At 37.5% G+C, this 24,823-nt stretch overlaps 1 protein-coding gene across 2 annotated transcripts; it reads right to left on the reverse strand.

Moving 5' to 3' along the window:
- Nucleotides 1–12,469: 12,469 nt before the first annotated feature.
- Nucleotides 12,470–24,519, reverse strand: LOC132405632 (interferon regulatory factor 1-like). Of its 2 annotated transcripts, none has more exons than XM_059990593.1 (10): nt 24,396–24,516; nt 22,896–22,994; nt 22,451–22,550; nt 21,407–21,574; nt 21,275–21,324; nt 21,048–21,180; nt 20,426–20,554; nt 18,271–18,317; nt 17,080–17,254; nt 12,470–13,642 (listed from the first exon to the last, which is right to left on the reverse strand). In XM_059990593.1, the coding sequence occupies exons 2-10, from the start codon at nt 22,980–22,982 to the stop codon at nt 13,536–13,538; spliced, it is 996 nt and encodes a 331-aa protein (XP_059846576.1). In that variant the 5' UTR covers nt 22,983–22,994; nt 24,396–24,516; the 3' UTR covers nt 12,470–13,535. The 2 variants fall into 2 exon arrangements, with proteins under 2 accessions (XP_059846576.1, XP_059846575.1); XM_059990592.1 differs by having other exon boundaries at nt 12,471–13,642; nt 22,896–22,997; nt 24,396–24,519.
- Between the last annotated feature and the right edge of the window lie 304 nt (nt 24,520–24,823).

Consider the following 24,823-nt stretch of genomic DNA (forward strand, 5'->3'; position numbering starts at 1 on the left):
TTTCATTAAAAACAACAATTTCTGTCATTTCCATACAACTCTTCTTCTGAAACACCCAGGAGCAGCATGGTGTCACAGCTGGCCAAGCCATTGTCTCATAGTGCCAGAGATCCAGGTCACTCTTGACTTTGGATACTGTCTGTATGGAGCCTGCGTGTTGTTCCTGTAATTGCATGGTTCAGGTGTTCCAGTTTCCACCTATATCCCATGATACATCGTTGGTAAGCTAATTGCCCCTGAATGAGTTTTAGAATCTAAGGGGAGTTCGTAAGAGAATAAGGATGGTATTCATATAGGATAAAGGGTAGTTGTTGGTTAGTATGGACACCGTGTGCTAAAGGCCTGTGTTTATCCTGCATTTCTTTGTGACTCCATGAACCTATAAGTTATTTTTACAAAAGAAAAGTAGATTTAAAAAAAGACACAGTAGTATGAAATACTGTAAAATCATGGCACCCTCACTCTGTTGTTATAGTAAAGCAAATTCAATAGAACCACATCATGTTGAATCATAATTGTGGTCACGGTGATGAAACTGATGTTTTGTTCTTTCCACAAAGTATGTTTTTCAGAAGATTAGGATGAGATAAGTTGTTGTCATAAAACTGAACTGTAACAACATATTAAAAATGAAAACATTTCTAGTACTGTATGACGTGTATACATGATGCCTTGACACATCAACTCTACAGTGTGCAAAAGTCTTAGGCACATGTACTGTATATAGCTAGGGTACCTAAGACTTTTGCACAGTACTGTGTTTGTCAATGTAGAGCAGGGAGCAAGCTTGTAAATATGGCAGGAGCAAAGGATGTTGGGAATGGTGTGAGGGAGGAGCACCACAGGAAGGGAGTTGGTCAGATGGCAGAGAAGGAGTCCCGGGGCAGTCTGGGTGCCAAGAGTGCAGACATCCCCAGCCCTAATACAGAAGGCAAGTTTATTTGATTCCAAATAATTGACTTATTGATCATTACAGAATGTCTCTTCAATGTTTCCTGCTCACCCCCCCCCCCACTTAATTTGCCTTTTCCCAGCCACGATTCCTCTCTCCCTGTCCCCTGCCCACCCTCAGTCCCAAAATAGGCCCGTATCAGAATCAATCAGAGTCAGGCTTTATCATGTTTCCGGTCGGTGGTACAGTGACATCAGCGCTGGACTCCGGAGCGAAGGCTCCCGAGTTCAAATCCAAGTCGCCCCCCCCCCCCGGGCACACTTTCCATCCGTGCCAGGTTGAGCGTCGAGCTAGCCACTCGGCCTCATAAAAAAAATGAAGAGTCGAGTCAGGAGCATTCATACCGTGACCCAGTTAATCCAAAAAGAGACCAATCCTGACACCACGTGCCAGACAAGAAAGGCTGACTCTCTAGTGCGACAAGCTAAATAAATACTCACACATCATGAAATTTGTTGTTCTTTTGCAGCTGCAGTTCAGTTCAATAAATAAAATTACTACACTGTTCTGTAAAAGTCTCAGGCACCCTAGTTATATACATGTGTGTCTAAGACTTTTGCACAATACTGTACGTTGCTAGGACTATGGGGATATTCTTGTTATTTCTAATTTATGCATTAGAACAATCTGTAACAGACATTTAAAAGTGGATTTGTTTATCACATGGGTTCAAGATGTAATCAATCGCTGGCATTACACTTTTTCACACAGTGGTTCGTTGGTACTTAAGCAGTTCTTTTGATAAGTTATGTAGCTTAAAGAACAATATTTGCACTTGTGTCATATCCTGTCTGAGAAAAGTCATTCTGTTTTTCACATTTTGGAGGATGTCAGGTTGTATTCATTATATCAAGCTTTCTGTTAACTACTTTGTTGTGAAAATACATCAGGAATATTTTAATCAGCCCTTGATGGTGCATCATTTAATGCAACTCTCTGAGAACCTTAGCAAATTGATGATTATTTCTGTGGTGAGGCTGTTTTTTTAAAAATATGGCTATACAGTCATGCAGGGCCTTTTACGCACAGCACTTAACGTTACAGATGAAAAGCATATTTTTCCCATTGTAGACATATAACTCCCAATGACAACAGGCATCATTGCTTCATAAGAGTTTCATTCAGATGGTCAGAAAATTTTAACCACTGAGCCTTATTTGAATAAGCTAAGAGGGCACCTTACCGAGCTTGAACAAAAAGTGGTAATTGGCAGGCACCTGGCAGAGGTAAGATGGCTGCCACCAGATGAGAACCTGATTGATGATAGTGGTTATGGCAAGGTGATGCAGGTACTTATAGAATCACACCTTCTTCCCTTTTGCTTCAATGAAGCAAGATTTTTAGTAGTCATGTTCCTTTTCTGTCGGTTTTACCTCAAATATGCCTGCATTTATGGAAATTAAAATACCAACATATGACCCTGATATATGACCAAGGGTAAATCATGCGTGACTAATCTATTGGAGTTTTTCGAGGATGTAACCAGGAAGTTAGACAAGGGAGATCCAGTGGATGTAGTGTACCTCGATTTTCAGAAGGCATTTGATAAGGTCCCACATAGAAGATTGGTGGGTAAAATCAAAGCTCAGAGCATCGGGGGGAAGACATTGACATGGATAGAAAACTGGTTGGCAGATAGAAAGCAAAGGGTAGTGGTGAATGGGTGTTTCTCGGAATGGCAGGTGGTGACTAGTGGGGTGCCTCAGGGCTCGGTATTGGGACCACAGCTGTTTACCATTTACGTTAACGATTTGGATGAAGGCATAAAAAATAACATCAGCAAATTTGCTGATGATACTAAGCTGGGTGGCAGTGTGACATGTGATGAGGATGTTAGGAGAATTCAAGGTGACTTGGATAGGCTGGGTGAGTGGGCAGATACTTGGCAGATGGCGTTTAATGTGAATAAGTATGAGGTTATCTACTTTGGGAGTAAGAACAGGAAGGCAGATTATTATCTGAACGGCGTAGAGTTGGGTAAGGGAGAAATACAAAGAGATCTCGGAGTCCTTGTTCATCAGTCACTGAAGGTGAATGAACAAGTGCAGCAGGCAGTGAAGAAGGCTAATGGAATGTTGGCCTTTATTACAAAGGGAATTGAGTACAAGAGCAAGGAAATCCTTTTGCATTTGTACAGAGCCCTGGTGAGACCACACCTGGAGTATTGTGTACAGTTTTGGTCTCCAGGTTAAAGGAAGGACATCCTGGCTGTAGAGGAAGTGCAGCGTAGATTCACGAGGTTAATTCCTGGGATGTCTGGACTGTCTTACGCAGAAAGGTTAGGGAGACTGGGCTTGTACACGCTGGAATTAAGGAGATTGAGAGGGGATCTGATTGAAACATATAAGATTATTAAGGGATTGGACAAGATAGAGGCAGGAAATATGTTCCAGATGCTGGGAGAGTCCAGTACCAGAGGGTATGGTTTGAGAATAAGGGGTAGGTCATTTAGTACAGAGTTAAGGAAAAACTTCTTCTCCCAGAGAGTTGTGGGGGTCTGGAATGCACTGCCTCGGAAGGTAGTGGAGGCCAATTCTCTGGATGCTTTCAAGAAGGAGCTAGATAGGTATCTTATGGATAGGGGAATCAAGGGATATGGGGACAAGGCAGGAACCGGGTATTGATAGTAGATGATCAGCCATGATCTCAGAATGGCGGTGCAGGCTCGAAGGGCCGAATGGTCTACTTCTGCACCTATTGTCTATTGTCTATTGTCTATAAAATTCTGAAAGTACTCAAATCAACTGGAGGACAAGCTTCATTAAAAATTACTGTGATCTTTCAGCATTACTTGTCTCAGATTGATGATGAATCTCAACTGCAGATCATACTTGGATTAATCTACTGTGTAGACAGAGTATTGTTAAATTAAAGTGTGCTAATCTTATATGCAAATGAGTGCAACATTAAATACTAACACTATTTTAAAAGTCCAAATAAAATTTGAACTACAATACTTCATAATCACACTAGTTCCTAAATTTCAATGGTTTAATGTTCATTTCTGAATTTAATTTTGTCATGTAAGCAATAACTGCCCTGAGAAACTAGGAAGTTGTAAGTGCTGAACAGTCTATAAATACAAAACTTAGGAAGTGTTTTAGTATAATAATGCATGGGAAAAAGAAACAATGAATCTATATTTTTTGATTTCTAGTTGACAAATTTAGTTATATGGTATGGTAATACACAAATATGGTATTTTGCAGCGTGAGTTGTACTTGACAAATTCAATACAATAATTCAAACCTTAATCCCTTTACGACTCTAGCTAAATCTCACTTGAGAAGCAGTCACATCGATGTCCTAAATAATTGAGCAAGACACCCTTATACGTGTAGTCAAATCCTTTTGCAAAAGACACAAATAAACAATTTATCTTCCTAATTGCATGCTATAACACCTAGGTACTTTTGGAAATCCACATTTTTCAATCTATTTATTATAATTTACAAAATTACAGAGTGTAGTTGGGACACAAGCTTCATTGTTGTGGTACACCACAAGTCACAAGCTGCTGACGTGTTTGTTTTCTGTTGATGATTCCCAATCCACTTTGGTAGGTAAACCACAATTTCATGTCCTCTAAATTGTTAACCTGTCTAACTGTTAGGGTGTTTCAGAAAACCCTTAAAAAAAAATCCAAATACTTCTCCATTTACATTCTAAATACATTCTGAAAGAACTGCAGTGGATTAATCAAACATTCAGTTAACTTCAAAAATCTATGACTCTCATCAATCATCTTTGAAATGTTCTGATATCACATCCTTCTACCATAAGTTCAACCATTTTCCTTACTATTTACTGTATGACAAACATACCTCCTAAAACCTGTGATACAAAGAGTTCATGGGTGGACTGCAGTTTCTAAAAGCTCTCAAATTTTCTAAACAAAAAGCAAAATGCTGCAAATTATAATGTTGTTATTTTGATGTAATCGAGAAATTGGTACTTTTTTACATTCTACTTGGTCTTGTTTTAAAATTCAACCATTTTGGATAAATCTAAGACTTTTATTGGAACAAATTACTGGAGTACAACTCCCACATAGTCCAGTATTATTTTTATTAGGAGACATTGAAGGGACAATACCGAAACTTAAATTGAATAAGTATCAGAAAAAAATTATAAAAATTGCATTGGCAGTAGTCAGAAAAGTTATTGCAGTTACTTGGAAATCTGATTTATATTTAACTATGGATCGTTGGAATAATTAAATACATAGTTGTATCCCACTTTAAAAAATTACATACCATCTAAGAAATGAATATGATATATTTTTGAAAATTTGGCTCCATACCTACAAAAGATAGGTATGTATTTAAATACATAGGTCCTTTGAAGATAAAATTATAAAGTAATTGGGGAAAGTAAAAATAAATATTAAAATTATTTTGAACTCCATGGAGCATGTGGGGATCCTCCAGTATCCAGGCAATCTTTCTCTTCTTTCTTTCTTTCTTTCTTTCTTTTTTTTCTTTAGGTGAGGGTTAAGGGGGGGAGGGTTAAGGGGAGGGGGGAGGGTTAATATTATTTTTCTTACTACTTTATTATCACATTTATTCTTGTGATTTTCTAAAAATTTAATAAATAAATATATATATTTTTTAATGTTGTTATTTAAGTACATTATTACTGTCCTGTGATGAGAACACAGATCAGTTCATATTTCAGACATACGTGCTACCTCTATTTCAAGATTCAAGGTTTTTTAATGTCGTTTCCAGTAATGGAAAATGAAGTAATTGTTACTGCAGCTCCAATGTAGTGCAAAAAAAAATAAGATAAAGAACACAATAATAAGAAAACCACAATAAATATAAATATATAAGATAGCATACACATTGACTGTATGTTTATAAAGCTAGGCACAGAAGCATCTGTACATAACATGACTGACAGGAAAGGATAAAGTAATGGTGGTTGGAGTTGTGAAGAGGTGGGTTAGTGAGTGGAAGATTTTGATCGGCCTTGCTGCTTGGGGAAAGTTACTGTTTTTGAGTCTGAAGCCTGGATGAGTGAAGTGTTGAAGACGTGGGTGAGCTGTTGTACTCGCCCTTGGATGTTGTCTGGCCCGGCTGCCTTACGGGCAGCGTCCTTTTCACTTCTGCTGCTGGTACAGACGGTAACTGCTCCCCTGTGAGGAGGATAGCTTTCATGATGGCACTGTATTGCATGCTTCAAGGTGTGCATATAAGTTGTTTAGAGCATCAGGGAAAGAGGTATCACTGGTATAGTCAATGCTCTTTTTCCTTCCATAATCAGTAATGCCCTTGGCCCAGCCACATACGTCGGGAAACATTGAACAGATGTTACTGATTTTTATTGTGCATAGGTGGTCTTTATCTTCTTGATGCCTAAGATGAGGTTTTTTTCCTTGGGCTATCTGAGAGCTGTTCTGACACTAGACTTGAAGGCAGCATCCTGTGCTTTTAGTAGGGAGCACTCCTCTGCATTCAACCAGGGCTTCTGATTGGGCTGTGAGATAACCATTCTTGAGTTACTAACATAATCACACTTACTGATGGTGTGACAAAACTTTGTGCTGCCCCTGGATCAAGAGGAGTAAAGGTTTTACCTGGAAGATTTCCTCAGCTTCCTGACAGCAAGCAATTAGAATTAAGGTTAAAAAAAATCCTTTTGCACCAATTATATTCTCAAATTCCAATCAGCAATTTTAGGAAAAGGAGGTAACCACCCTTGCATATGTGTTAAACTAGTAAACAGGAAGCTTTGTGAATAGTTAGTGGCTGAGGACACCAATTTCACGAGCAGGTTAAGTAACATTTTCACAAATACTCGATTTATTTTTATCGGAGATTAATGGCACACTTTTATAGTATTGTCATAGTATTTCTAGTATTGTGAGAATCAGTAAGGCAACATATTAAATTATTGTCAGTCATGTTAAAGAGAACATAGAATATAGAGCAGCACAGTTATAAGATTGGCGCCTTAATGTGCCAAATTAACTAAATTATTCATCAAGTGCCAACCTAAACTAATCCATTTTGCCTGTACAACATATATATCCTTCCATTTTCTGCCCTCCCAGGTAGTGCTTTCATGTACCCATTAACCTTCATGTAAAAATAACCTGCCCTACACATGTCCTTTAAACATAGCCCCTCTCACTTTAAATGCATGTTCTGTGTTGTTAGGCATTTCAACTCTGGGGAAAAAGATACTGGTTGTCTACAATTTCATTGCTCCTCCTATTTATATAAACCTCTATCAAATCTCACCTTAGACTTCTCCATTCCAGAGAAAAAAAACCTAAGCATGTGTCCTATAATCCAAGCAGCATCCCAGTAAACTTCTTCTGCATCCTCTCCAAAGCCTCCACGTCCTTCCTATAATAGGGTGAGCAGAACTGAATGCAGTTCTCCAGATGCAGTGTAACTAGAGTTTTATACAGCTGCAACATAACTTCTCAACTCTTGAAAAACATTCCTCAACCAATAATGACTTCTTTACCACACTATCAACCTGCGTAGCCACTTTCTGGGAACAATAGACCTGAATGCCAAGATCCCTCTGCGCGTCAACACTGTTGAAGTCTTAACATTAACAATGACTGTCCCGTTACAGATAATCTCCCAAAGTGCAATATTTCACATTTGGCCATGTTTTACTCTATCTACCATTCTCCATTGATTTTTGCACTGATTGATATCCTATGTATCATTTGGCAGTCCCCTTTACTACCCACAACATTACCAATGTTTGTATCATCTGCAATGTTACTAGCTCACCCATCTACATTTTCATCTAGGTCATTTGCAGTGGTCCCTGTATGGATCTGTGCTGAACAAAAGTCACAGACCTCCAGCAGAACAAGTCCAATTGACCACTACCCTCTGTCTTCTAAGGGCAAATAAATTCTATATCCAAACTGGCCAATTCACTATGAATCCTATGCATCTTAATCTTCTGGCTTCTTGAGCCCACCAGTGGCCAAAACAGACCTGAAAAAATTGGAGGTCCCAGTAATCTCACCTCTTGCCTCTCTCAAATACCTGGGTATATCCCATCCAGGACCTGGGGATTTATCCACTTAAAAGGCCTAACCCTTTTTATTGTGAAATGTCTTAGCAAATTTGCATGCTCCATACTGATCTCCCTATGCTTCTGCTTGGAATATACTGATTTTTATGAAGTATTTGTTTCTCCTGGCTCTCATCAGTAAAATAAGGTCCTGGGAAAAAATGTAACAAGTTTCTCCTCTGGATTTAAATCTTTTCTAATAACAAGTCTCAGTGTGCTTAATGATAGACTTCTCAGCTAATAAAATATTAAATCGATGTTTGAGATAAAACAGTTTACACTTACACTGGCATATTCTCCTTCCTGTTAATAATATGAGAAATACATTCTCTGAATTAGTTTGTTACCCTGCATCTCTTTCACACTTTCCTATTTAGCAGGCTAAAATGAAAACTGAATTTTGTTTGTTTTCCTATTAATCAAGAACCTTGCTCAATGCTAATATGGGGAAATGATCATTTATTATCTTTCAAAAGCTACTTCTTTTTGTAATTTATTCTTTTATCGAAGTTCATCATCTAACAAACATTTCCATAAGATGTATTTCAGACATTGTACATATATATCATATATGTCACAGATCTCCACATAGTACTTATCTGAGGTATACACATAGAAAAGAGTGGAAAGAAAAAAACAAGCAAAAGGAAAGAAATATGTACAAGTAGGGAGTGATCTTTTTTTACAACAGATTCATTGATTTGTGAGAATAAAATCAGGCCTATGAGGAATTATGTAGTTAAACCATTTTTCCCAGTATGAATCAAATTGTTCCAGCTTATGATTAACAGATGCTGTTATCTCCTCCATTTTGTAAATGTCCATTGTAATTTCCATCCATGTATTTAATGTTGGGCTCTCCTGTGATAACCATTTCTACTAAGAGTCTTTTTACCGGCCACCAACACATTAAATATTTATCTCTTTTCAACCATTCTTAAGGTATATACCCAAAATATATGGTCTTACTCTCTAAGGGTTTTTCACATTTAAATATGTCTTGTAGGGCATTGTGTATCCCTCTCCAATAGTCTTTGATAACAGGGCAGTCCCAAAAAATATGATAATGATTTACATTTTGATTTCCACGATTTCTCCAGCAAACAGGAAGGTTACTATCATAATGGGATTTCCGAGAGGTTGTAATAAAATACCTTATCAAGTTTTTCCATCTGAACTCCCTCCATTTCTGTGAACTGGTACACTTCCATTGATATCTCCATATTATTGTCCATTCTTCCTCAGATATAATTATCCCTCCTTCCTTCTCCCATTTTGTTTTAATGTATGAAGTCAAATGTGTTTTAGGATTTGACAACCCCTTATACATGCTTGAAATGATTCTACTACCATTATCTGAATTATATGCTTCTAAATAGCCCTATCAAGCATGTCTTTGCCTTGGTTACATTTTTAAGCATCCTATTAACATATTGTCGCATCTGTAAATACCGATAAAAATCTTGTTTTTTCTAATAAGTGTTTCTCTTTAAGCATTTCAAAACTGAACAATGTTCCTTCTTTCATTATGTTGCAAAGAACTGTTATTCCTTTAGCAGTCCAGTCCTTAAATCTAGCATCCAGTTTATTTGGTGTAAAATCCAAGTCATATACACACCATTTAAGAATTGCAATATCTCCCTCTAGATTTATAGTAGTTTTCCATATTTTAAGAGTCAATTTTACCCATGGGTTATCAATAGTATTTATGTACCTTTGCAGGTTGTTATCAGTCAAAATTGCTTGTATGGGGATGGGAAGTACCCGCTCCTCAATGTTTTTCCATTGAGCGTCAGATGATAGGTTGCACCAACATATCACAGCTCTCAACTATGCCACAAAATAATAATCTCTAAGAAAAGGTAGGCCCCATCCCCCCTTTTCCTTTGCTAATTGCAAAGTTTTGAGATGAACTCTCGGACTTTTACCCTGCCAAATATACCTTGGTAACATCTTGTTCCAATCATTGAATTGATTTTGATTAATCTCTATTGGTAGGGTCTGAAAGAGATATAACAGTCTGGGCAGTATATTCATTTTAATAGACTCAATCCTTGAACTAAGACTAAAAAAAGGAATCAGGTTCCATCTTGCCCTATCTTCCTTAATTTTTTTTATATAAAGGCTGATAATTACATTCTGATAATTTTGCCAAATCTTTTGGCACAGTGATGCCCAAATATTTGAAAGACTCGGTTTGCCCAGGGATATCTACTTTCAATTTCTCTTGGCGGGCTATAGTAATATGAAAGTAATTGGGTTTTATCTATGTTGATCTTGTATCCTGATAATTGACCATATTGTTTAAAGGATTGCATCAATTGGGGAAGATGCTTGAGTCCATTATTAAGGACGAAATTGTGGCACATCTAGATGGCAGAAATAGGATTAGGCCGAGCCAGCATGGATTTACCAAGGGCAAATCATGCTTGACTAATCTGTTGGAGTTTTTTGAGAGTGTAACAAGGATGTTAGATGAGGGTAAGCCAGTGGATGTTGTGTACCTAGATTTTCAGAAGGCATTCGATAAGGTGCCACATAGGAGATTGGTGAGTAAAATCAGAGCTCATGGCATTGGGGGCAGGGTTTCAACATGGATAGAAAACTGGTTGGCAGATAGAAAGCAAAGGGTAGCAGTGAATGGGTGTTTCTCAGACTGGCTGGAGGTGACTAGTGGGGTACCACAGGGCTCTGTATTGGGACCACAGCTCTTTACGATTTATGTCAATGATTTAGATGAGGGCATTGAAAACTATATCAGCAAGTTTGCTGATGATACTAAACTGGGTGGCAGTGTGACATGCGAAGAGGACGTTAGGAGAATACAGGGAGACTTGGATAGGCTGAGTGAGTGGGCAGATACTTGGCAGATGTCATTCAATGTGAATAAATGTGAAGTTATCCACTTTGGAAGCTGGAACATGAGGGCAGAGTATTGTCTGAAAGGTGTCGAGTTAGGTAAGGAAGAAATGCAAAGAGACCTAGGAGTCCTAATTCACCAGTCAATGAAGGTGAATGAGCAAGTGCAACAGGCAGTGAAGAGGGCAAATGGAATGTTGGCCTTTGTTACAAGGGGAATTGAATACAAGAGCAAGGATGTTCTTTTTCATTTGTACAGGGCCCTGGTGAGACCACACCTGGAATATTGTGTACAGTTTTGGTCTCCAGGTTTAAGGAAGGACATTCTGGCAATTGAGGAAGTGCAGCGTAGATACACTAGGTTGATTCCTGGGATGGCAGGGCTGTCTTACGCAGAGAGATTGGAGAGATTGGGCTTGTACACGCTGGAATTGAGGAGATTGAGAGGGGATCTGATTGAAACGTTTAAGATAATTAAAGGATTTGATAGGATTGAGGCAGGTAATATGTTCCAGATGTTGGGAGAGTCCAGTACCAGAGGGCATGGATTGAGAATATGAGGTCAGTTATTTAAAACAGAGTTGAGGAAGAGCTTCTTCTCCCAGAGAAGAAGTGTGGAATGCACTGCCTCGGAAGACGGTGGAGGCCAATTCTCTGGATGCTTTCAAGAAGTAGCTGGATAGATATCTGATGGATAGGGGAATCAAGGGATATGGGGACAAGGCAGGGACTGGGTATTGATAGTGAATGATCAGCCATGATCTCAGAATGGCGGTGCAGACTCAAGGGGCCGAATGGTCTACTTCTGCACCTATTGTCTATTGTCTAATTTAGGTAAAGTGTATGTTGGTTGCCCTAGATAGATCAAAATATCATCCACATGACAAGCCAATTTGTGCTCTGTCCCTTTAATAGTAATTCCCCTGATATCTTCATTTTGTCTGATGTATTGAGCTAATGGTTCCAGATATAATGCGAAGAGTAGCAGTGACCATGCACAGCCCTGTCTCGTGCCCCTTTCTAGGGAAAGACTATTTGATGAATATCCTTTGACTTTAATCCTAGCAGTAGGGTTGTCATATAATTTTACATATTTTTTAAAAATATTTAATTGGCATGGTGTGATGGCATATGATTAAGAGATGGATGTGTAAAATGATATACAAAATTATATTATGGAGACAAACAGTTCCACTAAAATCAACCTTGTCTTTTGGAAAACTACTTCTGCTAATTTAAGTATCCCACAATGGGAAACTGAATGGAAACTGCTTACTTGCACGTAAGGACAAATTTAGTAAGAGAGAAGCCAAAGTATTTATGGGATTTTAGCAGCTCTAATAACAATAAGGCAAGCAAACATGTTTTCCAAAAGTGGAAGGGTTAAATGCAAACCAAATTCCTGTTTTCAACATAATTTTTTTTAAGAGAAATATATTCTCCAAAATCATTGTTTGTTTTACAGTGGTTATTTCAATATTATCAGTTATTAAAAACATGCCATATCAACATATTGACTGGTTTCAAATATTAATGTAAATACAAACCTACTGAAATATTTCTGATTAAGACAAATATGAAATAATAAATCATGAATAATTTATTTCACTGGTACATTGACTAAGAGAAGGACATTAGGTTCCCCATTTAAAAATTGGCCAATCTGTATCCTAATTTCCGCCATGTATATTAGCTCCATATTAATTATTCCCTTGGTTAACAAATATATTTAAAATGGTAACTCAAGTAACTTCTACTCTTCGTGAGTGCTAGACTAGTATAATTGTTCCACTTTACATCAGAAGTGTTTTACATTTCCCCTTCTGAATAGTTTAGCTCTAATTTTTCAGCTAGATCCTCTATTTATCGAACATCAAAAACAAACTGTAATTCCTTCCAATATCCTAAAATTTTCAGATTGTCTTGTACCCTTCTACATTCTGGGAATATAAGCCTATGAATCTTGAGCTAGCATGTTTATGGACAAAAGTAATTAGTAAAATAATAACATCAAGATTTTTACAATGAAATTTTTAACAAAATGTAATGTTTATTAACATCCAAAAAATCTTTCTTAAAATATCAATTATGGGGAAATTTTAAAAACAGACGCATTACCATTTATAATGTTTGTAAAATAATTTGTAAGTCACCTTCACCTGTATAACATGATTACTACTGTAGAAAGAAATTCAGTTCCAGTGTTAGATAAAACTTTTCTGACAAATAATTCAGTGTTAGCAACCTTGTGTTGAGAGGTAACATACTGTATACTGTGGTTTTATATAGTAAAGAGATACTATATTTGTAGGCATTTTAGCCTGATTATTTTCTTCATGATTTCAGAAAGTTGTAAGATTATGCATGGAGGAACATTTGTGCTAAGATCTACATGCAGTAAAACAAGAAAATTAATGTATTTTCCTTCTTAGGCAAACATGAAGAGCATTTCCTTTCTATCAGCAATGTTTCCATGTATAGCAGATTGTTCTTTGCATTGGTCAAAGGAATAGTTTTTTTGAGTTGCTTCATGAAGACGTCAAATGTCCATCCAATTTAATTTCTGTAATTAGACTTGTATGTCAAGAAGTCTCGTAACAAAATGCAAAGATAGCGGTGGTACACTAAAAATCTATGTACATAATGCACTGTTTTAGTGCATAACAGTCTTAATTCATGTGCAGCTGATGAGAGATCCATTTGGCCAGTTCGAATATTCAGACCAATTCAATAACTCTGCTCCTTGCCTTAAGTCCGGCTGACTCCTGACTAAAAAATCACCTAAAAAGAAAATTTAGTAGTATGTTAGCTTTTCTGACAAAAATGCATTGTGTTAACAACTTGTGTTAATATCAGTATTATATTTTCCTTGGGAAAATTAATACAAAAATATATAGTATGGTACAGTGGTGCAACAGTTAGGAATACTGCCTCACAGCTTTTGCAAAATAAAAGCAAAACTTGCTGGAAGACACTTTGGGCCTAAAACATTAACCCTTGTTTGCCTGTACATAGTTGCTGTCTGAATATCTCATAGGGCACATGGCCTGTTTCAACTATTGGTTAGTCAACCTTCTCGTAAGTGTTTTCAGTACACTTGCATGGTTCCTTAAAGAAGCCAACACTGTACTCTGTACTCCCATGGGTAGACAGAATGGTGGAAAAAGACATTTATCACATTGGCCTTCATCAGTCAGGGCATTGAGTACAAGATCTGGGAAATTATGTTGCAGTTGCAAAAGTTGTTGGTGAGGTTGCACTTGGGAGTACTGTGTACAGCTGTGATGACCTTGTTATGGAAAAACATAGTTTAGCTGGAAAGAATGCAGAAAAGATTTACAAGCCTGTTGGCAGAACTAGAGGGTCTGAGTTAAAGGGAGAGGTTGGCCAAGCTAGGTCATTACTCTTTACAATGTAGTAGAATGAGGAGAGACATTATAGAAATGTTTAGAACTATTAGAGATATACGCAAGGTGATTGGTAACTGTCTTTTCCCTCTTTGGGCTGTTGGGGAGTCCAAAGCTCAGAGGCACAGACTTAGACTGCAAGGGGAAAGGTTTAAAAGGGAGCCAAGAGGAGGCCTTTTCCCCATGCAGAAAGTGGCGAGTTACGGAATAAACTGACACAAGACGCGACTGAGGCAGGCACAATAGTATCATTGAAGAATCAGCTGGAGAAGTACGTGGAAAGATGGGCCAAATGCAGGAAGTTTGGACCAGCTGGTTGGGCACTGTGATTGGCATGAGCTTGCTGGGTTGAAGGGCCTGTATCTTTGCTGTATTGAGCTACGATTATGAGCTTGCAATAAGAGAAGCATTGCTCGTTTTAGAAACACGGCAATCTTTAGACAACCACTGGGATAATGCAACGGGTAATGACTGATTATCAAAATCAACACCATCTTCATTCACAATATAGTGGGCATTTCATTGGCACAGGTGATTTTTGAAATGTAGCCAATTCCAAAACTTTCAATTACACATCAATGAATGAATAGCAGTTACTTACGAGGTCCAACAATTTGATGTACACCTCATAGCAGGTGGTAGAAACTTATAAATCCGACCGGTTGTAGGAAGAAGCCAGGGGGGTAAAAATCGAAAATAAAAACAGCCAAGCCCACAGCAATACACCACACACGTTGGATACTTTACAATGAGTGAATGCAGAGGTATCAGTTGATTGCTTTCAATGGATGAGAAACCTGATTCTAATGCTTAAATTTGGCAGTGCAAATAAATTTACTGCTATTCAGAATACAGTGGTTGGGGAAGTAAACAGCAACATGGAGCTTAGCCAGGAGCTGCTGAATCAAGTAGATAAATAATTGGTGGCATTCCTTTCAACACATCAGAATTAGGAATGCACATCGTAGTCCCACAATCAAATCTTCTGTGATAAATAAATCCTAAAGTCCCTCTACAACAAACCTTTCTGGCTACAGCCATTTACCACTGGTTTTGCCTCCCAGTATATGGTCTGGTAATCACTGTGGCAGTTAGACCGAAAATCAAGTTTTAAGAAAGATGAAAATGAGGTCCTGCCCTTAAATTCATCTGGACCTGCAAATACAGTGGTGTAGAATTTTCTCTATTTCACAAAAATATGAGCTAAAATGTGATCAGATCTTTACGCAAGCCCTAAAACTAGATAAAGAGAACCCAATTTAATAAATAGCACAAAAACATTATCCTTGTTATTGAGAAAAATGATCCAATATTACATGTATTTGCTGGGAAATATATGTAAACCTCTGGGGTAATGCATTCTACAAAAGGTATTTAGAGTCAGGGTGTTCGAATCAACGAGATGAGATTGGAGGTGTGAGTTGTAGAGGTACCCTACCCTAATAAAATGAAACAAAAATCAGGTTACTGCCAGAGCCTGCTCTTCTCAAGAAAGATCTACTCTTGTACACCAAAACAACTTTCAGAGGATCTTAGAAGAATTGTAGTGATGCATGAAGCTGGAAAAGGCTACAAAAGCATTTCTAAAGACCTCAGTGTTCATCAGTCCACTGTAAGAGAAATTGTCTACAATTGGAGGAAGCAGTACTGTTGCTACTCTCCCTAGGAGTGAGCATCCTGCAAAGGTCACACTAAGAGAACAATGTGCGATGCTGAAGGAGTTGAAAAAGAACCCAAAGGTAACAGCAAAAGACCTACAGAAATCTCTAGAACTTGTTAAAGTCTCTGTTCGTGTGTCCACTAGAAGAAAAACACTAAACAAGAACAGTGTTCGTGTAAGGACACCACAGAGGAAACCACTGTTTTCCAAAAGAAAACAATGCTACATGTCACAAGCTTGCAAAGGGCCACCTGGATGTTCTAGAACCCTTCTGGGGCAATGTTCTGCAGACAGATTTTTCTTCAGAGAAATTTCTTGTTGGGTTGGCTGAGTCAAAGTCCCGACCTTAATCCTACAGAAATATTGTGGAAGGGCCTGAAGCAAGCAGTTCACACAAGGAAGCCCACCAACATCACAGAGTGAAAGCAGTTTTATAAGGAGGCCAAAGTTCCTCCTAGCTGATGTGCACAACTGATCAACAGTTACTGGAAATGTTTGGTTGGAGTTATTGCATCAGTTACTGAAAGTAAAGGTTTACATACGTTTTCCAACAAATACATGCAATATTGGGATCATTTTTCTCAATAAATAAATGAACAAGTATAATGTTTTTGTGTTATTTATTTAATTTGGTTCTCCTTATCCAGTTTTAGGACTTGCATGAAGATCTAATCATATTTTCGGTTGTATCTATGCAGAAACGGAAAATTCTACTGGGTTCACAAACTTCCTAGCACCACTGTGCTAACACCAATAAACCTAGTGCTAATATATTAATCAACCACGAGGAAACCTGCAGATACTGGAAATTCAAGCAACACACACACACAAAATGCTGGTGGAACGCAGCAGGTCAGGCAGCATCTATAGGGAGAAGCACTGTCGACGTTTCGGGCCAAGACCCTTCATCAGGACTAATCCTGGCGAAGGGTCTCGGATCAAAAGTCAGACGTGCAATGGAGGAATTTAAGGTGGGGAGGTTATATGGGAGGCAGGGTTTGAGGGTCGGCACAACATTGTGGGCCGAAGGGCCTGTAATGTGCTGCACTATTCTATGTTCTATATTTTGTGTGTGTTGCTAATATTAATATTTGGTTTAAGTGTTCTCCTGAACAAAATAATGCTGAATAAAAACAAAGGATTAAAAATACCTGTTGTTTCTGACCATTCGATATCCGGAAGTAAGGAACGTGAAGTCACTTCGAGTTCACTGGGCCTGATATCAGATCCAATTAAATTTAATTGATTGTTCCCCATTATGTTGCTGAAGAAGCCCCTTCCTTCAATGGTACTATGTTCCCATGAACTGTGTTCAGGTACTGATTCCTATGAAAATTCAGAAGGAAGTTTAGCATTAAAATAAATCAGCACCATCTCAAGATTTTACTCATTTCATTGTCAGACGTACACTAAGATTAGCATCATTTGCTACAATTTCAGTTTCAACATCCGAGATTTATTTTGTTTAGTTTTAAGGATCAGATCAAATTGTTATGTTGAGCTTTAGTACAAGAAGACTCGAGGTGTATTATGGAAAAAAATTGGGCCTTTGCAAGAATGCACTTAAAATATTGTGCAATACTTGGCCTCCTTATCTAACTGAGGATATACATGTAACTGCAACAGGGGAAACAAAGTCTCACCAGATAAATTTATCATAAGTAGGGGAGGGCTGCTTTTTGAGGGAAAGAATAAACAAGCTAGATTTTGAATAGATTTTTGAATATTAAGGCAATCAAGGATTCTTTTGCATCAGTATTATTAAATGGCAGGCAGGTACAAGAAGGTGAATGGCCTATTCATTCTTTTTGGAATGGCTGATGCTCCAATCACAACCCAGCTTTTGTGGAGAGACGAAGTTGAGAATTGAGAAGCCTTGCAGCTTCTGGCACATTAGTCCTACTAACTGCTTTATTGCATCATACAGTGGAGGATTTGCAAAAGTTTGTTCAATCAGACCTTAGCAAGCAGTAGCAATGTAATTCAACATGAATTACTAGAAGATGAGAACAGATCTATCCTCACTCAACAGAAAAATAAAGGAGCAACAACCAACTGCTGGAGGAACCCAGAGGATCCAGCAGCATCTGTGTGAGGAAAAGAATAGTCAGTGTTTCGGATCAAAACCTTGCATCAGGATTCAGAAATGAGTTTCTCCAGCAGATTGTTTGTTGTTCCAGATTCCAGCATCTGGAGCTTCTTGTGTCGCAAGTAAAAGCATTACTAATATAAGTGAATTTTAATTCATCAGTGATTTAGGGGTCGTAAAAAGACCAAGTCAAATGCAGACTATCTTGAGCACAGTAAAAGAAATCTGTCTATGAAAACAACTAGATACTCACCCCTGAGCTCTCATCTCCGGAAAGGAAGCTGAAGCTGTCACTAGTCGCTGTGGAAAAGAACAGCACAACTCAGTACAAACCAATGTATTCAGCAGAAACCCGGGTAATATAACAATGAGATAGTTACTGGCTCAACAGGCCGACCATCTTCCTGCATAGTTAACCATATGTGCAATTTTTGTATCGTCTGCAAACATCTTTATCACAATTTTATTGATGTCTGAATCAGTAATATTTAAAATAAAAAGCAAGAGACTGAATCTTGTGTATTCCACTGTTTAAAATATTTTTTCCAAAAAATAATCCATTAAACTGCCACCTAATATTTCACATACACCTTTCATAAGAATAATATCAGCATTGTCCCACTTTATTGTAGCTACAAAATATTCCCTAAGAATCTTGTCCATCCACAAACACAGACCATCTTCTTCATCCTTAGTAAGTACTGTTTCCCAAGGTAACCTCATGCATTTCATGTGCTGATAAAATAACTTGGGAATTCTCTCTAATAACTTTTGAAGTTTATCAACATATGGTGTGAGCCTGTATTGTTAGAAGGGTGTGTGAATAGCAACACTTAAAATATTTCCAAATCAAAGTACAAAGACTTACTAATCAGATTTCCAATTTACATACGATTAATGTTACACTCTTCTGAAATTATGTGAAACTGAATCTAAAAGAGGCATTTTATTATACTACATCTCCCTTCTAATAATTTTAAATAATCTATAAATGATATATTTTATGGGAATAGGGTGATCTACAAAATACAACATTAAAGAGTATTTAAAAATTGATTCTAAGATTTTACTTCTTATTTCTTGCTCCCCGATTACAGTTTGACCAAGTTAAATGTGTACCAACTGGAGATGAAGTTAAATAATTTCCTGAGATATGTGTTATTTTTATCACTTAAATATTATCAGTCTTAAATAGGTAATGTTGGTTTTCATTTATTAGAAGTCAAATGAATGACTCAACACCCAAGAGATTTTAATAAGTAATTCAATGGATTACTGAAAATCATTGCATTGCCACATATGGCAGAGTTCTAGACACTGAAGTCCCTATCTGTTCTAGCAGGTGGGCACAATATATCCTATGGAACCATCAACATAGTTCCCTTACCAACAACTTTCCTCAACAAACTATCTATTTAACTACATCAGTGTTGATTTCAAAATGTACTAAGTGTACTAACTGTACAAAATGTACTAACTGTGTGCTTTTGAATTTCTTGAGTTACTGTACAAGCCTTTTGTTTACTTATGCTTATTAATTTCATTATTTCAACATAACATTGTGGGCTGAAGGGCTCACTCTTGTGCTGTACTGTTCTATGTTCTAAGTCAATGTGCTACAACAGCAAAGAGCTCCTTATACAGATGGCTGTAACAGCTAGACAGAATCCTGTATCTTGAGATTACAAAATAATGTATTTGTTTGACCTTGCCCACAAGATGATTTTGTAATCTTTATCAGCTTATGAGAGATGGTTGCCTTTTATGTCACAATGATATGTGGCAACCAGGATGAAAACAAGGGAAGCAGTTCTGTGTGGGAAAGACAAAAACCATATTTATTACAGCAGATGGTTAAATCCCATCTTCCAACAGCAAATACCGCTGGTAACAGAATTGCAGGATTACAGTGTGTCATTTGGCCATCGCTGTATTGTATGCATGATGCCTTGCAAAAATCTCAGAACACTGAGCAAATTTAGATATGAGTTAGAGGGAAAAAAAATTATCTTTGTAGACATGAAACCTTTAATTTAAATGAAAAAGTACATCAGATTTTAGAATACAAAGCCTCTACAAGTACTGCCTTTTTAAATAAATCTAATGGGATTTACATACTCTGGCTGAAGACAGGCAAAACGTAGCAAGTGTCCTGGCTAATCTAATATCCTCATGAAATCATAAATGCCACCTTTCTAGCACAACAGGTAGAAACACAGGCTTTGGAATTATAAGAGTTTGCAGTGTTTGGTAGAAAGGTCTGAAATCTCTTTGTTTTTTCAAAGAAAATATGATAACTCCAACCCACAGTACATTAAAAGCTGGCCTAAGCCTCTCCATTTTTCTCCTTTAACAGTTGAAAATGAGTACAAGCTCAAATGGACTAGATGTGAACATCATATACTCACTTGCAGGAGAGGGTAAAGGAGAAATCTCAAATGGGTGCATAGCCATTGTGCTCGCGACTTCATTTTCACATTCCTCTCCTATGTGGTTTGAAGGCCACTCAGGCAGATGCTGCATTGCTGCAAAGGTTTCTGATGAAGAAAATAGTTCATCACATTAGAAAGGAGAAAAGATTCAAAATAATGTTGTATTTGGTATTAAACAGCATACACTTACAATATGCTGAATCCAGAGTTATTCATTCTACAATGTTGTGTTGAGGAATTCAGTTTTAGTATTGCCATAAAAGTACAATGGAACAAATTTTCTATGTACTTTTTTTTTAATGCTGATCTAAGAAATTCAATGGCCTCATGATTCACCACTGTTTGAAGAGAAGATGCAGCAGTGATATTCCTCAACATAACAGTCTGCCATTGTTGTCTTTTCTTGCACTGAAATAACTACAAATGGAGGGAAATTACCTGGGATACTTATCACCTAAAAAACTTATTATTTATTTTTACAGGTCATTGTAAAGTACCGAGACATTCTTTCAAAAGTCTATTAGCTACAAAAAAAAATTTCTACTTTTTGCTGTTGTACAAAGTTATCTAATGAAATATTTTTCTCCAGTGTTCTCACCTTCAAAAGACACTGTGCTGTCAACCACCATTTCCTGTGCAGTATATAGCTCTGGTGCGGTGTATGTGGTATGATCAGTTGGTGATGTTATTGCAGTAGTTTCTGTCATTTCTTCCTTGACCTTTGACTTTGTCTAAAGTGACAAAGAATATTTTAAAATAAAAAAAAGGTTTTTTTTATACAGCTAAATGAAATGATTTGTACAGTAAGATAATCCACATGCTTACCCTTCTCCTGTTTTTGCTTTTTAGTTCTTTGGACAATCGTGGCTTCTTTTCTGTGGAAAAACAAAGAGAAGAATATAGACTGGACTATCAAAATATATTTAAAAGCAGGCTTACCCTTAAAATTTGAAGTACCTTTTTGTTTTGACACATAAAGCATCCGATATACTCGAATAGCACTGGAGCCTTTGTTAATGCTTTTGTCCTTCACTTCTTCTATATCAGGCAAAGAGTTCATAGCACATCGGAAATTGGCCTTCCATGTTTTGGGTTCTGGTTTGTCTATTCCCAGCCTAAACCTCCCTAAAAAAAAACAAAATGGAAGAGTTTAGACGACTGTTGTACATGGATATTTGAGTTGGATTTACAAAATTGTTCATTTGACAGTGAAAAATAAACAATGTCAACCAGAAGAATGCAGTTTGAACATTTTCTATTAAAGTCTTGACCTTCAATTTTCTTGAAAACCCCATGCTTGTGTTTTTCTTCCATTCATAATGTGCCTTGTTTTCATACATGGAAAGGAAATTCTATGTTATTCCTACTGCTAAAGTTAATTCAGAAGGTGAAAGAATCTCAAATAATTACCACATATCATAGCATCTACTTTGCAAATTTGAACTAAGATGCAGTCAAGGTGATGAGAAATCATAACATATGACTAATCTCTAATATCAGTTTACATAATGTATAGATAAGGCCCTCTAGTTTGGGGTTCATTTTGGCCAAAAATGCAGATTGTCATTTGTTTTCATCAGTGTTTTGAGTGATCGTTTTCTTGGGATACTTATGGTTGCTTTCATCAGGATTGACATTGTCAAGAAAGACAAATAAAATGGCAGATGTTAGAATGTAAAACAAAACAGAAGTGGTGATGGAACATAGCCAGCCAAACAGTTTCAGTAGAAGAAAAACAAGTAAGTGATTCAGGCCTAAGACCCTTAGTGGGTATATCTGATGAAGGATCTTCAATTTGACATGTTAACTGGTTTATCTTTCCGTAGATGCTGCCTGACTGGCTGATCATTTCCAGCATTTCCATTTTTGCAACATTATGCTAACAGGTTATTTTTGTATTGCATTTTGGTGTTTCAGGGACAGTTATAAGAATATATTAGAGGGCACTTGCTTGCTTCAAACAAAGTACAGAATTGTAAAATTGAGAATGATGTTGTCTACCTGTATGTACAGCCCAGTTTCGAAATAGACAGGCATCTGTCTCCAGGTTCCAACCATGTCGAGCAGCATGCTTCCATGGGATTTGGAAAACCCTCTTTTCCTGTATTTTTAAAGAATACATGCAAAGGTGACTTGATCATGTATTAGAAGTGGCATATGAAGTAAAGAAAGCACGCCAGTAGTCTAACAGTTCCTTACCCATTAAGGACAGTAACCAAATCCTACATGAGTTTACCCAATACTTAAGATTTTCTAAAAGTTTGGATTATATTAAGTGTTGTGTCCGTGTTGTTTAAATGTTCTAGATGACTTGAAATGCTTTGGTCATCTGGGACAAAACAATTTAATCTTTGAGTGGGGAAGGGAGTACTTTAATGAAAAGCAGCGTCATATTGTGAAATACATCTCATGGTGCATTGTTTTTAATAAAACAAAGTTCACTTACCTTATTTATCCAGCACAATCCTGGAATCTTCTTAGAATTTATCTGTAATTCCAACCATGGCCTCATTCGCATTCTTGTGACAGGCATATTTTCAGAGATCTTCTGGGGGAAAAGAAGTAAAATAGCGTTATTCGCAGGGTACTTGGTATCTTGTATGGAGCGTGCATTCCACAGTGCTTGTGATGAGTCATTTAAGACTAATGGGCAGTCTCACCCAATAGAACAAAATTCATAAACACCAGAAAGTCTACAGATGCTGGAAATCCAGAGCAACACACACAAAATGCTGGTGGAACTCAGCAGGTTGGGCAGCATCTATGGAAATGAATAAACAGTCAAAGTTTTGGACCAAGTCCCTTCTAGAGATTCAGCCACGTTTGTTGTTTACTTCCACTACTGCTTTGGAAACACCCAATGTGCTTGGAGGTTGCTAGCAGGGTGGGGGGGGGGATGTTGGCTGCTTTCCTTTATGTCAAAATGCAACATAAACTGCCTTGTAAACCAACATCCTTTACTTGCGGCACCAAGAAAACCAACAGTTGCTATGAAGCATACTTCAGTGCGAGCTGATCCTTTCATGAACTTAAGGCAGTTTCTGTGCGAAAATTAGTCCTACACAAAATGTGTTCATATCCACCTCTGTTATTTACATACATAAACATGTATGAACTGTCACCATTAATTGTTTCGTTCTGAGATTGATTGTTAAAGTGAAGTTAAACGCAAAGAGCTAAAAGGTGACTGAATTTCGGACATATAGGTTACCATAATGCAAAATAAAGCCACGAAGAAAAGAACAAGCAAAGTAAACCAAGAGGGCACGGAAAGGGTGGTGCTTCCTGAGATGATTTATATCGCGTTTGGCAGTATAACCTCAACGAGAGAAGCGATCGTAAGGCTGTTTGCCTCCAAGTCAAGGCACTGCCCGACAAAGTCCAATTTTATCCTTAACCTACTATTTATCCCAATCTATTGCCAAACGCAAAATGTCAATTGTTTAAAAGCTCTTCTTCACTCTTCGCAATTACTCCAGGCTTGCAAAGCTGGGAGCACTAAGCAGAGACATTTTTTGTGCATGCATCTATTTAACAGTTTCTTTTAAAAAGGCTAATAGCGTTGATTGTGCAATTGCAAACATTGATCATTGATCATTTACCGATATTTATGATTATTTCTTCGCTACTTCCGTGTGTATTATGTTATAATACGCGAAATGTCCTGGTGGACAGAAGTTAAATTACAAATATTATTGTTGGAGTTTTTGCTCAGTCTTCATGCAAGGAGCTAAACAATATCGATCGTCGTGCAGCACAGACCGCCACAAAATTACTTACACCTGACATTCTTAATGCAGTTATGATTTGCATCTCTCATACTTTCAATAAATTGCATTAAAACTTCTGATATTTGAACAATTGCAAGTTTACAACTAAAAGGCACTTAATCGCAAGCAAATCAACATTAAACAATTTCGCGTTCAATGAAGCAAAGCGCAACTACCTGTCGTAAAAGGGTTGTGAAACTGTAGCTCTTGGAGACCCGTCAAGCAAGATCACCCCAGTCGATCTGTGGTTCTGAAGAGCTTGATCGCAATATTAAAAATCAAAACGCGGGAATTCCCACCAACTCTCATGATGAATTCGGCGAACCAATAGGAGCTCTTGGCGACGGTCCTAAATTACATAAGGCAGATGCCATTGGTAAGGCTAGTTCTCTCATCATTTCGGGGAAATCATGCTGTTTATATTGCTTCGTCTCGAATGGGGGAAGTACGCCACCACGCAAGGCAATTTGAATAAACAAGTATTGTAAAAGATATTGTTATGAAAAAAACATTTTATTTTAATGGCATTTCAGATTTTTTTTTAATTTTTATGTGTTTTTTTTTAATTTACTTGGTCCCGTGTCAGTGTTAACAATTTGGAGTG

The sequence above is a fragment of the Hypanus sabinus genome, chromosome 15, assembly GCF_030144855.1.
Source record: "Hypanus sabinus isolate sHypSab1 chromosome 15, sHypSab1.hap1, whole genome shotgun sequence".
Lineage (NCBI taxonomy): Eukaryota > Metazoa > Chordata > Chondrichthyes > Myliobatiformes > Dasyatidae > Hypanus > Hypanus sabinus.